General features: G+C 37.9%; 1 protein-coding gene across 1 annotated transcript in view; it reads right to left on the bottom strand.

The window, feature by feature from the left end:
- Window positions 1-13,757, bottom strand: part of ZDHHC17 (zDHHC palmitoyltransferase 17) — a 68,105-nt gene that overhangs the window by 23,504 nt on the left and 30,844 nt on the right. The window contains exons 5-8 of the mRNA XM_088522988.1: window positions 12,864-13,008; window positions 6,763-6,827; window positions 5,839-6,001; window positions 978-1,103 (exon numbers count right to left, since the gene is read on the bottom strand). Of these exons, the coding sequence (XP_088379114.1) occupies window positions 978-1,103; window positions 5,839-6,001; window positions 6,763-6,827; window positions 12,864-13,008 (499 nt within the window). The remainder of the gene's footprint in view (window positions 1-977; window positions 1,104-5,838; window positions 6,002-6,762; window positions 6,828-12,863; window positions 13,009-13,757) is intronic.

The following is a 13,757-nucleotide window of genomic DNA, read 5'->3' as shown; positions in this document are numbered from 1 at the left end:
GCAGAGGCTGTAACCAGTGCTTTAATTATCAACCTACAAGGCATCTCTAAAGAAATCACAACAAATGAGCGATGCAACATTTAAATACCTAGTGTGATACTTTCACTTTTAAGTAAACATTAATTGTATAAAGATCCTTCAACTTTATGCAGGGAGACAGGCCTTCATGACAGAGCAGTACTGTCACCCTTTTAGCTCTCATTTCTTGTCTCCTCAGTCACTTTCAGTACAATCACATCAAGTCTCCAGATAGCAGGTTTTAACTTAGTAGCACGAGCATTTCAGTTCTGCTCATGTGCACGCCCTCACCTCCAAGAGAGTCTCAAAAAACAAACAAACAAACAAAACACAGAACCAAAGCAAGAAACTACTAACACCCCGGAACACAAGAATCACAAGACTTCAAACTGAGTTTTATTTGAAATTGATTATTCTGCATGCATACAGGTTTTTGCTGATTAGGTTATTTTGAAAGCTGACAGGGAAATTAAGTAAATTCCAGTTAGTGAGATCAAAAACTATTTGTAGTATTAAAGAACAACTTAAGAAATATGAACTTCGCGTCATTTTATATTACATTATACCAGGAAAACTGACTTTTGTCATTCAGCAAAAAAACACTGAGTAATTAGGGAGACCAGGATATCTAAAGCATTTGTTTCCTCAGATACTTGAAAATCCTCTTTGTGACAGCCTCGACTATTCCCAACAGCACCACTGCTTGATATTTCCTAATGTTTAGTCAGTGCAAAAGCTAAAAAAAACTGTGTGAAGGCTTTCCCTCCTCCCTTGACTTAAATAAGGTTGTTTATGCAATTAACTGTCACAAAAAAAGATGACGATGTTTCCTAAACTTAAGGTGTCCTGAAGCTTCAGTATTAAAAGACCTTATCCCAGCCAAGAGAAACACAAAGGCCACACAAAGCACAGTACATGGAGCAGTAGAAATTAGGATTTTGTGTTACAGTCCTTCTCACCTTATCGGCTTTCAGTTTTCGGAGAAAGGATGGACTGTCGTATCCCTTTGCCTGTCTTGCTTCCTGTAAGTGGTTGATCATCCAAACATTTTTCCTCTGTTTTGCTAGATCAAGTGGTGATTCTCCCTACCAAAGGAATAAAAATGAGAAACATCTAATTTAAAAATAAAATGCATTCAGAGCACTTTTGAAATAGCAGGTTGGCAGGTAAAAAAGTAATACACTTTAAAATGGGTTAAACTACATTTTTGGCACTCTCTCCCCCCACCAATATACTTGAAATCCAACAGATAATTAATTCCTTTTGGTCTTTCTCTTTTGTATATGAGTAGACAAGCAGAATATTAAAATTGTGATCCTCACACTATATGTCTTGATGGAGCAAGAACTGTTGCTTTTCGGATTACATGTGTGTGTGAGTGTGCAACAGTCTACCAGTCCGTAAATGAAAGACTGTGCTTCCCCCTCAGCTATTGACAGGCAGCAGAAATCAAACAAAGAAGAAGAATTTGTGGCCCACTGGATCATGGAAACTCTGCCAGCGTAAAGCCTTATTTCTCAGTTAATCCTCTGCCTACCCAGCAGAGTGAAGCTACTAATAATGTGAAATATTTCTTATAAGGATATATATGCATAAGTACACACTTTTTTTTTTGTACATACTTAATGCTTTTATTTGTCTCAGTCATTGAAGTCCTAGGAAAAAAAATGGTAAAGAATAAACTGATTCCTCATGTCCAGCTTGCTCCCAGACCCTGAGTGTTCGTGCTTGGCTTTGGCTCTGCATACACTGAGTGCAAAGCCAGTAATGGTCCACGCTTTTCCTTTCCTTACAGCCAGAGACACCCGACAGAGAAAGTAAGATAAAGACAAAGGTGCCTATCAAGCTGATTTGATTTTATTGATTTTTAAACATCTAGAAAGAGACCTAAAAAGAAGTTATTGACTGGGTCTGAAATTATAGAGGAGGCAAGAGACAACCAACTGCAGGTACCTCCAGCTTCAGTTTTGCATTTGACTCCTCCTCTCTTCTACTGGAGTTAACTCCCCTCCTAAACAAAGCATTCATGGAGGCTTGAAAAATGGCTGAATCCTCCATCGCTCGGCCCCCTCCTAAAAAAAAAGTGAGACAGGTACCAGAAACTGAAATTACCCAGGGAGGGCAATACTTACTATAGACAGAAGAGATTTCAAAGACATAGAGAACACTTGGTTACCTATATCCCATAGCCAGGCAATGGGAATGGAGCACTTAACTCTCATTTTGCCTTTGAAATCTTACTCTGAGTCTCTAAAAGGAGGGTAAATAGTACAGACTGAGAATTATGAGGTGAAGTGTTTTGCTGTCTGACAGAACCTGACGTTTTTTCCGTCTGAGAAGTTAAGCTACAAAATCAATTAGTAAAGAGTAACCCTTTGACTTCACCTAGCTTCAAAGGTTAATTAAGAGACAGATTAAATTAGCTAAGTTACCCTCAACGGAAACTCCTAAGATCATACTATGGTGCTTGCTTCATCACAAAGCTAACAGTATCTTGCTGATATCAGGAAAACCTTAGAGATGCCTTTTTTTTTTTTTTTTAATGTCATCTTGTATATCCAGACCATGAGATTACCTGCAGACAAGCAATCCCTTTCAGGAGTTGATCTGCCAAGTAATTCCTGAAGTCGTCTTAGGGTCCAGCTGACATCCCTTCCACTAGAGGGCCATGAGACACCTAGGAATTGCCTAAGTAAAGTGATGGAAGGAGCTTTAAAGTCATCTTCCATAGCACTGCTCATCTGGCCATGTTAATATATTCCTCCTAGTCACTGGGATGGCAAGGCTGATTTGCTTATAAAGCAAAACTCAAGGAAAACAATCCCCCCAACAAACCAAGGATCTTAAATCTTAGTCTAGCAATATAACTATCAGTGTGCCAGGAGGCAGTAAGGCTTTAATAATATATAGTTTGAGTTTTTGAAGTGAGAAGACAGCAAGAATAATCCCATGTAGCATTACCATATAGCACTTTCAAAGCAGACTTGCTCAAAGAAGTCTTAACATGCACTACATAATCAAGATACCCTACCTAAAGTCATTTCAGAAGTTCACTAATAGTTTTGATACTCTTTAAATAAATATCTTCCTTAGGCATAAACTTCCTTTCTCTGTCAGGGAGAAAGAGCTTCTACATATTGTAAAATTAAATTTATTCAACCTCTTCCCCCTTCTCTGATCAACCAACTTCACAAATTTTGTCCATATCTGCCCACATTGTTTCCCAGTGTAGCAGGACACTTTGTCCTAAGAAAAAATTAATCCACCATACCCCAAACTGGGAGAAACAAAACAAAACAAACAAAAAACCCAATGCTTCAAAAGCCTACCTGGACTACTGAAAAGGAGCTTCCAACTCCAGCTTAAAATAAACACAAACAAACAAATAAAAACCCTTAAAAAAATCCTGCATCTGTGGGGTAAATGCACTGTGGTGGTTCTACTATTAAGCTACCTAGTAGTTAGATACCTGTAGTATACTTATATGGCCAAGATGGAAGTATACTTTTTTTTTTTTAAATATTAGATTTCAACCTAAAGTTGGTCTCATGAGAGATGATGATCTGTATTTTTATTATGTATTTCTCAGCCTGCCACGTGAAATAAAAGCAGTGCCTTACTTGGCTGACTGGTTCCAGTTTACGCCAACCTCCCCACCAAAAGCTGGGAAACCAGGCCTGTGTTTTCTTCTAGCACACACTACCTTGACCTGATAACAGGAAAGGTCAAAGCTCCCATTTACTATTTCAGCCACTATAAAATTTGGAAAATATGAAGGGATTCCAGCCAGTATATTTCTTTAATCTTAAATGTTTTACCAACATTTTTGGTCAGTTCCTTGGACTGAAAAAAGAACTTCACTGAACAGAGACCTGGAAACAACAGCATTAGAAAGGAACCTCTCAGGACTCCTTTTCATTTCAGGAAAACATCAGACAAATACTTTAAGAATCAACTTTTGGCTCAAAAAAGAAAATATTTGTGCTGAATAGTCAAAGGAGAAGCACAAAACTGCATTTCTATATACCTCTGGAAATCTCCCAAATCTCATGTTCACTATGTATGAACTATGATATGGCACTCAAATTAGCAGCTGTTATAAAACCATTAAAAGGGTGGCAAATGCTGGATTAATTTTGATTCTAGAAATCCTAGGTATCTTAGGAATCAATAGAAAGGCAAACAAGAAACCCCGACTCCACTGCAGAAGGAAGGCAGTGGATAATGAAACCAGGCTCAGGTCTTCCCATGTGACTGAAGACATCATGATCCAGCAGGTTGAAAAGCCTATTTTCCTACTGACTGCTGCTGTCTGTCAATAATGAAGGAAACTATGAACTGCGTCAGACTAGCAGATGTCTTTTTGCTTAACCAAATGTATTCATTTTCAATTGCAGATTCCATGAAAATCAAGAAGTGTAGGTATGGATCACTTTAAGTGTCTAGTTACCATGAAATCACTCTCTCCAGGGAGGCAAGTTACAACACACTGATTGCTTCAGTCCCCCCAATACCATTAAGCAGAACAGAAAAGAGCTTCATAATAGTTTGCAAGAAGTGAGACTAGAAGTGTATTTCATCCACACTGCTGGCTTTACAGACCACTTCTTGTACACCCACACATATGAATGACAGAGATGAGTTGATTTGTTTTGAACACATGTGAAAAGACATGCGCTCTCTTTTTTTTTTCTTGAGTTCTCAACTCAATCATCAGTATTTCTGGTCTAGAAGTGATGTAGGACCTAAAAAATAGTAGCAAAACTTGGCTATTCTCAAATCTGACTCATGCTGTTCAAGAAAAGGGATGTATATATTTTGTTAGCATATTTCTATCACTTGTGGATCACAACACATTTTTTTCAATTCATAGGCTAGTACAATTGACCCATGTCATCTTAATCATAGGAAACAATAGTGAAAGGTCAGATTAACTAAATATTAACTATTTTGTACATGTACATAAATTGTACTTTCAAAACTATCCACCCTGCTTGTACCATTCATCAATTACAAAATACAAATATTCAAAGAGAAATTGAGTAATAATGATCTTTCTAAAAGTGAGCTTTTCCCTGACACCACAGACAGAACTATCTATGTGATAAAATGCATCTAATGGCATATAGAGAGTGGTCTGGGAGCAGTGGATAAAAAACACTGCATAACAAAGCTTTAACATGCCAACTTCACACTACTGGCCAAGCTCTTATGGCCTCCGTGTTGGAGCATAAATTGAAACATCTTGCCTGTTCTCCGGGTGAGATGGGCTCTGTTAGTGCTGAAGCTAGCTTGGTTAACAGGTTCAGGGAGAGTAGTTGGACAGCTTAAGGTCTGCCCCCCAAAAGGATCAATTCTCTGAATTTCTTACTGATATTTTTAGGCCTCAGACTTCCTTACTCAAACTGTGTGAAGGAGCCCTGCGAGAGCATCTGTCTGTGTTCTGGGAGGAGACACAGACGACTCGCATCTCACTCCATCAAAACACAAAGTTGTCCCAAATCATGACTAGATGAATTTCAGTCAGTTTTCCAATTTCGGATCCCAATGCATGATCTACATGCATGCAGTCGAAACACACACACACCCCATCTGTTTGGACATAGCCATTGGTGAATTTATTTAGATGTGTGCCCCTAAAGGTGCAGATTTAGTGATTCTACATCATTGTTAATTAAAAAGTGATTTCTAGATTAAACATTATAGGCATAGTTTTTGCTGCATCTTCAAGGCTCCACCATTCCCTCAGTCATCTACTATTCAGATTTATTTGATTTTTGCATTAAATCACTTAAGATAAAAAACAAATTGAATGTTTACCTTAATGTTCTGAGCATCTACATTAGCTCCAGCTTCTAAAAGAAGACTAATGACTGTAGTATTTCCTGCTAGCACAGCCCAGTGCAATGCCGTGTTTTTATGATACTTGTCTCCAAGATTAACAGAAACGTTGAATGTAAGTAGTAATCGGGTTGGATCCACACTAAAAAAAGAAAAGTCTTGTTAGATCTACAGAAGATCAACTAAAATACGTTCCAACTTGGTTAATGAGTTCAGCTTCTATAACAGACATTGATTAGGTACACTATTTAAAAGCAAAAGGACTTTTTTGCTGATAAATAGTAACAGCTTGAACTTCAAAGACAATCTGCAAGGATCTTACCAAATTTAAAGGGAGTGTTAGCAAGACATACATTGCCCAAATCTATTAAAGCTCATTGAGATGTTTTTAAATCACATTTTGTATGCATTTTTATTTCCATACCTCTCAAAAATGTAACAGTACTAAAAAAAATGGGAAAGCATGTACATGATTAGGTTTGACAGATGACAATGAAAATACTAAACGTGTCACACCTCCACTCCACTCGCTGAAAGATGAAGACAAGAGGAATTGACAAGGTTGGCAACAGGAGCTATTTGCAAAAGGTAGCTTAGGCTTCTCTCAACAATCAACAGAGATACTACTGAGAGGGGCCTAATTAAGGCAAGTGTTCTTTGGGGAGGGGTCTTTTTTTTCCCTCTAACCTCCAAGAGATTTAATTTGTAGATTGAAAGTTCATTTTGGTGAATACAACTGCATAGTATCCTTTCTCTTGAATGGATCAGAGATGAAGAAAGTGGAGTGGTAACTGAGAAGCACATAGACTAATTAAAACAAAACACACTCCAAATCAGAAAGTCATCAGTTCTGTGTCATTTGGTTAATATCCAAAATAATACAAAATGCAGTGAGTGTATTACCTATGTGTTCTGTAAGCTGCCCACATTAGCGGTGTCATTCCATTTTGATCCATCATATCTACATCCTAGAAAGAAAAAAAAAAAAAGAAAAAAAAAAAGGGTGAGATATGCACACTCAAGTTTCCATAGCTGTAAGATTTGCAATAAGCAGTATTTTATAAGACTAGCCAATGACCTGGAGAAAACATAGCAACTTTTAATATGCAATCTCTGCTTTCGTTTTTAAATATCATTTTATTAAGACCACCACTGCAAAAATATGATTATTTCAATCTATTTTGGAAACTAATAAACAGTCACAGGGTATAAGTCATTTCAATCTTAAATTTACCTTCAACATAAAAAGTATAAGTGGTATAATATTACACTCAAAAACAGGAGAAACATTTAAACAAAATGCTCTAATGTTTATTAAACTGCTTTATAAATTACCATAAACATTACAGCATCCCACAAGGTTACATGCAAGCTGTAGCTTTCTACTTGCAAAGCAGTTTTACTTCACACCTTAAAGGTGCTTACATATCTGGGTATTAACTTAATGGAAACCACAAGAGAGTTTTTAAGCGCAAGCAATAGCCATTAATAAAAACAACCCATTCAGAAAAAAAAAGCTTAACTTTGTGGTGACTTGGTAGTGACTAAACAGATGGCTAAACAAATAAATGTATTTCATTATTATGCTTAACTGAACATAATCACTGAATGACAAAACATTATAATCCAGAGCAACCAATTAAGACGATCCTCTGAGACTGCCAGAAAGGAGAGCACTGACTACCTACAATATCTTTTCTGTTACAGATCCTTGGCTCAGTGACATGGAAGCTGGGAATTCCTAAACACATCGGGCAGATGAGATTCTCAAGTACATTTGGGCAACTTTTACAGACACAAAATTACTCTAAAATAAAGACCTGCATGTTTTTCTTAAGAGACAGTGGAGCTCTATCAACATCTCTTATGCTATTTCCCTCAGCTCTTACTAGAAAAATTGGAAGTTTTTCAGTAAAACCATTTGCTACTGAACCCTTTACAGAAACCAAGAAAGCAGATAACACTGCTTTCCACCTCCCCCCAGAACCTTCTGTCCTCTGCATTGTCTGCCAGATGCCCAGCACCCTGGGATTGTCACTGACCGACTCGGGCAAAAATTTCCCAGAAAACACAATTTAGTCTGCCTAATAATTGTTTTAAAATGTTCCCTAGCTTGCAGAAGCATTTTTATTTCTGAGGCTTTATTCTGATGCTTCGAAAAACCAAAACAACCACCATCATCACCAAAAACAAAACAACAAAAACAAAACTGATTAGCTGTGCAGAAGAGATAGCCATTATTTTACTGCACTGCTTTATCAGAAGTATTACATGGATTGGGACTAGAATCCATGTCTGTTTGACCCAGGCACATGTCCACACTAGATCTTTTTGAGCCTACTTGGACTGTGCAGGAGCTGAGACTCCCTTTTGCTTCCTCTTGCTAAGAAAGGAGTGAGAGGCATGGCCTAACCTCCCGTTCATTCGTCCTTCCAAGGTGTCACTAAGTCATGGTCCACACTGTGTACAACCCATTCTTAAGAACGTGAAATTTGTCAGCCATTTCATGCTGACAAATCAAATCTACACACTGTACTAGGTGACACCGAGCTAAAACGGTTCACCCGTTGAACAGATCATCTTAACAGATTACCTCTAGAGCCTACAACTATGGCTCAAAACAAGTTCCAGTGCAGGCTAATGTAGCTCTTTCTTCAAGACAACTACAAGTCCCTAAGAAACTGAAGTTCACTTGCATACAATTTTACAGACATCATTTCTGAATAGCAGAAAAAAAGGGAAAAACTTCACTCAAAATTATATTATTCTGACAGAACAAAATCTCATCGTCCAAAGCAACAGGAGGGTACAATCCAAGAAAAAAAAAAAAAGAAAAAAGAAAAAAGCTGCCTTCAACACCATACACATATCTGAAAACTGTTTGTGTTCTCTGGCTTGTACAAACAAGTGTTTTGGCATTAACTTCTTGGATGATTCTCAATGAGAAGTCAAACTGATAATTCTCAGGGACAGGTCGCTGCTGTTAGGACAATAATCTGAGCACCGCAAAAAACAAAAACCTCAGTAACAGGTGATGAAATGATCAAAAATTGCACTAACCTGCACATGTATTTCAAACGCAAGAATGCTCTGTACCAAAACTGGTCCATTTATAAGTTTGTTCTGAAATAGGACAATTCTGGTTCTAAAACAGAAGAACTTTGCATATCCAAAGACAAACCAGGCAGGATTTTGCATAAGAGCTTATGGAGAGGCAAAATCCAGGGGAGAAATTCTTCCTGCCTGGAAGGGAGCTGGTGACTATCTCGGGTTTAAGGAACCCACCGCCTGGAAGCAGTATGACTGGTGAGTTACTATGCTGAAGGGCAAGCAGAGATCCCAGCCGCGTTTAGTCTTATGACATATAACAAAAAATGGTCAAACACTAACATGTTACAGTAGGGCCTCCTCAGAAGCACAAAAAACTGACCAAGAGATTACACTCAGAAAGGCATTAAGTTGCACAAAAAGGGCATCTTTGGAATCTTTTTATAGACTTCTGGCCTTTATACAGAGGTACCTCCTGCCCTTGTAGGAAATCCTACTGTCTACAAGGAAAGGTGTCTTTCCCACACTCTTGTCTAGCAGAAGGGGATCTCGGACTCTCAAAGAGAGGACATCTAGAGGCAATTTTCAAGAGGAGGTAAGATTGAAAACATTTCCTAAGTTGAGAAAGACACGAGCTACATATTCACTGAATGCAAAGACTTGACATTTCTGAGCTCAGTTTTGGAATCGTGAGTGGCCAATGCTGAAAGCAGGTTGACAGACAACTTTTATCAAGCAGGGTAACACACACGACCCCCAAAACAAGCGAAAAATAGAAGCAATCTTGCTCTTTTGGAAGAAGAGCAGCTCTGAAGAAGCCAGTCCTTCAGCAGAAGACCATGTCAAGAGCGCTAAAGAAGAAACATGGCTTGTGTTACACTTCGGCAAGCACTGTCTGTACTGTAGACCCAGGGAATAAACAACACTTGATCCAGAGTCACACTCGAGCCTGAACCCTGAGGGAAGAACAAACCTCCATGCTGACAGAGAGCTAAGGACACTTGAGACCAAGGCTGCTTTCATCACACTGACCTCTTCCTAAACCCATACACTAGCTATGCCTAAGCCACAGCTCAGAATCAAGCCCACAGTAGCTGTGCACAGTAGCTAAAACATAAAATTGCAACTCAGAGAAAAATAATAAAATATATATATATATATCCCGTACTCAGTAGGGTAAGGGATAGTTCAGATCTTAAGAAATCAGAGATACTCATGATAAGTCTCAGAACATGATTTTATGCCAAGAGTGGCTTTGCAGTAGCTTATGACCTAAGCGACTGAGCTAAGATATGCCACTGAATTGAGAAAACACACATTGCCAGTCACCCAGTACCTGAAACACCATACTCGTGTCCTAACTTCTGGGGTGATGCACTTGTATATTCTATGTCCTGAATTGTCTTTGGAATTTTAAGTATTGAGCGGTGCCAACATAAAGCAGTTTACAAGTGCTTTCATGCCTTTTTGTAGTCTTGCTTTCCCTCTTTTTAGTATCTTTTTATCTATGCCTGGACAATGCTACAAATTCTGATATTTGCCGTGTTTATTCTGTCTATATTGTACGCTTGCCCCAGGCAACTTACTGGCACAACATGACCAAATTATGATATGGCCAAGTAATTAGACTCTCAAGATTCAGTAGGAGATGAGTGCAATGAAATGCAATAGCTCTCAGCAACTGCTGCCTCTTGGCAGAGAAGTGCTTGCTGGCATGAGGGTGGGGGTTTACTTTCCAACTAAGACCAGAGGGAACTCTCACTGCAATGTACTCCAGATGCCAGAGGACTGGGCTCCAGCCTCAGATGGGAAGTTTTGCTGTTGGTTGCTGCAACCCAGGAGCAGCAATACTGAAGCTGGGCTCCAATCCCGCCTGGAAAATGGACAAGAAACAATTAGGAGCAAGTTTAATTTGGAGTGAAACTAAATCCACCTTACACTTGTAACTTGGCTCTTTCTACAGCTGACTGAAGGCAGGAAGGTTGGCTCTCCTGTGAGCATACAGGTCTCCAGAGGATGGCAGGACCTGCACTAACAAGTCATAGAAGCCTATGTGGGTCTGCTTTGACATGTAATCAGTCTACCATAGTACTGTACGACGACACTAAATTATGTTTGGCAAACATAGTTTTTGGATTTAAGAGAAATTGGTCTCTGTTTAGGTAAAGACAGAGTTGATAAGAAGTAATAAGAAAAGCTCACATAAGCAAAGACATTTGAGTTTCCAAATCCAAAGCATAAAGGAGGTAAAGATCAGTGTAAACAGATCAATCAATGATCTCACATATAGTTATTAGATGAGAATACAAAGTAGAATCACGCACTTTCCATAGATTCCAATGAAATTAAGCAGTTGCTGCAGCTGTATGTAGTATAGCTATAATACAGAAGTGAGTTCAGTGGTTTTTATTACAGCTCTATTACTATATTTTAACATCCAAATCAATATACAGTTTTAAAGTTCTGATTTTTGAAGTGCTTCAGAAAATATCTGGTAAAAATCAATTGAAACTTATGGCGTGGAAAGGATACTGATGTCATTAAACCCAAAATGTTATCAAATAAAATAATAATCTTTTTTAAGCTTATGATAAGGAGAGTTGTTTCCAGATTTTTTTTAAAAAAAGAACAAAAAAACAAAACAAAACAAAAACAAAAACAAAAAAAAAAACAACTTTGTGCCTCTACGTACATACACATGTACACACAGCTTCTCCTGGAAGGAAGCACTATATGCTCAGATAGATAAATAGGACATTCTGTTTATAGACATCAGGGCATGCAAACATTTACAGGGAGATTTCATAAGCAAGACAGAGCAATTTAAAGGTCATTTATTCTTAAGCGCAATGCTGTACTTTAAAAAAGTTCCTACATGTGTAACAGCTGCACGATTCTTCTGGTAACATAAAAACCTCTATCAAATTATACATAATTTATGAACAGAGTATAACACTTGTGCTTAGCTTGATCTCTACCATATACTAATTTGACAAACACTTCAGAGATACAAATTGATTAATGCATACGGCAACAGTTTATGTTTTAAAGAGAATGCCAGTGTAGATTTGCCAGCAAGTGTAGTATTTGTTACCTAAGATAGCAATAATTTTCAGCTAATGCTGACCAAAAGCACCAATAGTGCTTCATAGTGAAATTCTACAAGACTCACAGGATCATATTCTACTTTCTATTTGAAAGGAAAATTCAGACTACAGAATGGCGAAACCATTAACTAAACCGTAAAGAAAGGAGAGGGTTCTGATTTTTCTACATGGTCTGCAAACATGACTGCCAAATTTTGTGTTTTGGGCACATATGTGGGAGGCTACAACTTTCTCATAATGAAGAGCAAGTAGCAAAATAGTGAACAGGTTTGAGCGTACAAAATGAAGGATGGCAGACAATGAGAACAGTATCAGGTACACACATGCTACATGTTTAATAGATGATACAAGATACAAGAGCCAAGCTAGAGAGTTTTTTTTTTTTTTTTTAATCTACGCATACATGCAACTATAGCAATAAAAAGTTGTGGACTGATGTATAAAAGTAGCGATATCCTGTGACAATCCTTTGTCATTGGTTTTTTAACCATATCTAGCCTGATACTTCTATGAATACTACCAAAATATTTGCTATCATTTGTCATGACGCATTTAAAAGTTTACTTCATTAGAAATAAAGTATAGTAAAAGAAAAAATCAGCTAGAATTTCCACATACTATACTAAACATATATAGAAATTAAAGCCAAAGCACTCAGACCCCTGTTCAAAGAGATTTAAAACAGATGTTCCATGCATGAAAAATTGTAATCTGCAGTAAAATACACTGAATTATTTCTATGTTTACTCAGGTAATTTTTTTGCACTTTTTGCATCACGGACGTAGTTTTAATTTTTTTTCCCTATTCTAAGTAGCATCTATTTAAACACGGTATTGCTTAAAATTTACCTGTCCCTTTGCTATCAGGTAAGCAACAATCGAAGTATGTCCAAACTGGGCAGCCAAATGAATACAGCTACATCCTTCTCCATCAATTAGCGACGGATCTGCCCCGTATTTCATCAGCTGTACAACCATGGATAAGTGACCCTGTCTAAATGCAACAAAACACAAGAACAAACAACTGAATAACTATACACAGAAAAAAAAAAACTATTGAGATATTAATTGTTGAATAGGACAAATACATTTAACATATTTAGTTATACTAGTGGAGCTTCTGACCTTTGACTCATCCTTTGAAAACAGTGATTGTCATGATCTGCTTCTGCAAACTCATTCACACGAGCAGTTCTACTCAGCCGACGCATGCGACACATGCAGCTGCCTTAGGAGTGTCGTGGAGCAAGAGGCCAGCCAATAACAGCAAAAAACAAGTCATTGGCTCTTATATCCCATCTACTGTGATTTCTTCCATTCTTCAGGGGAAACCAGCTATTTTAAGAGATGGCAAGCTAGCTTATATGCTACTTTTTTGCGGGGCATATGGTTTATCTATTATTAAGAGCTGCACTGGCAGAGAATTGGGGAGGAGGGTGCACACTTGTCAGCACAGTTTCACACGAGGTGAGCAAGAAGACCTCGAGTCTACCAGAACCACCAGTGCTTCACAGGGCAACAGATTACAGCTATAAACACTGAGGAATTTAAACAAGCTTCCTACTATTAACACATTGAAAGTCAAGTGTGACCTTAAATACCAAGAAATATGCGTGTTAAAACCTTTAAAGATAAGAGTCTAATGAGCAAGTTCTTTTCCTAGGCAAACTCATTGTTTTGACACATTAAAAGCTTCAAAAGCTTGTGTGCCAACTCTTATTAATATCCTTAATTGTGGACTCC

Source organism: Tinamus guttatus, unplaced genomic scaffold (genome assembly GCF_059628265.1).
Source record: "Tinamus guttatus ecotype Peru unplaced genomic scaffold, ASM5962826v1 Tinamus_guttatus_pri_ptg000171l, whole genome shotgun sequence".
NCBI lineage: Eukaryota > Metazoa > Chordata > Aves > Tinamiformes > Tinamidae > Tinamus > Tinamus guttatus.
Note: the sequence above shows the minus strand (reverse complement) of the source record. Positions and strands in the feature narration are given on the sequence as shown.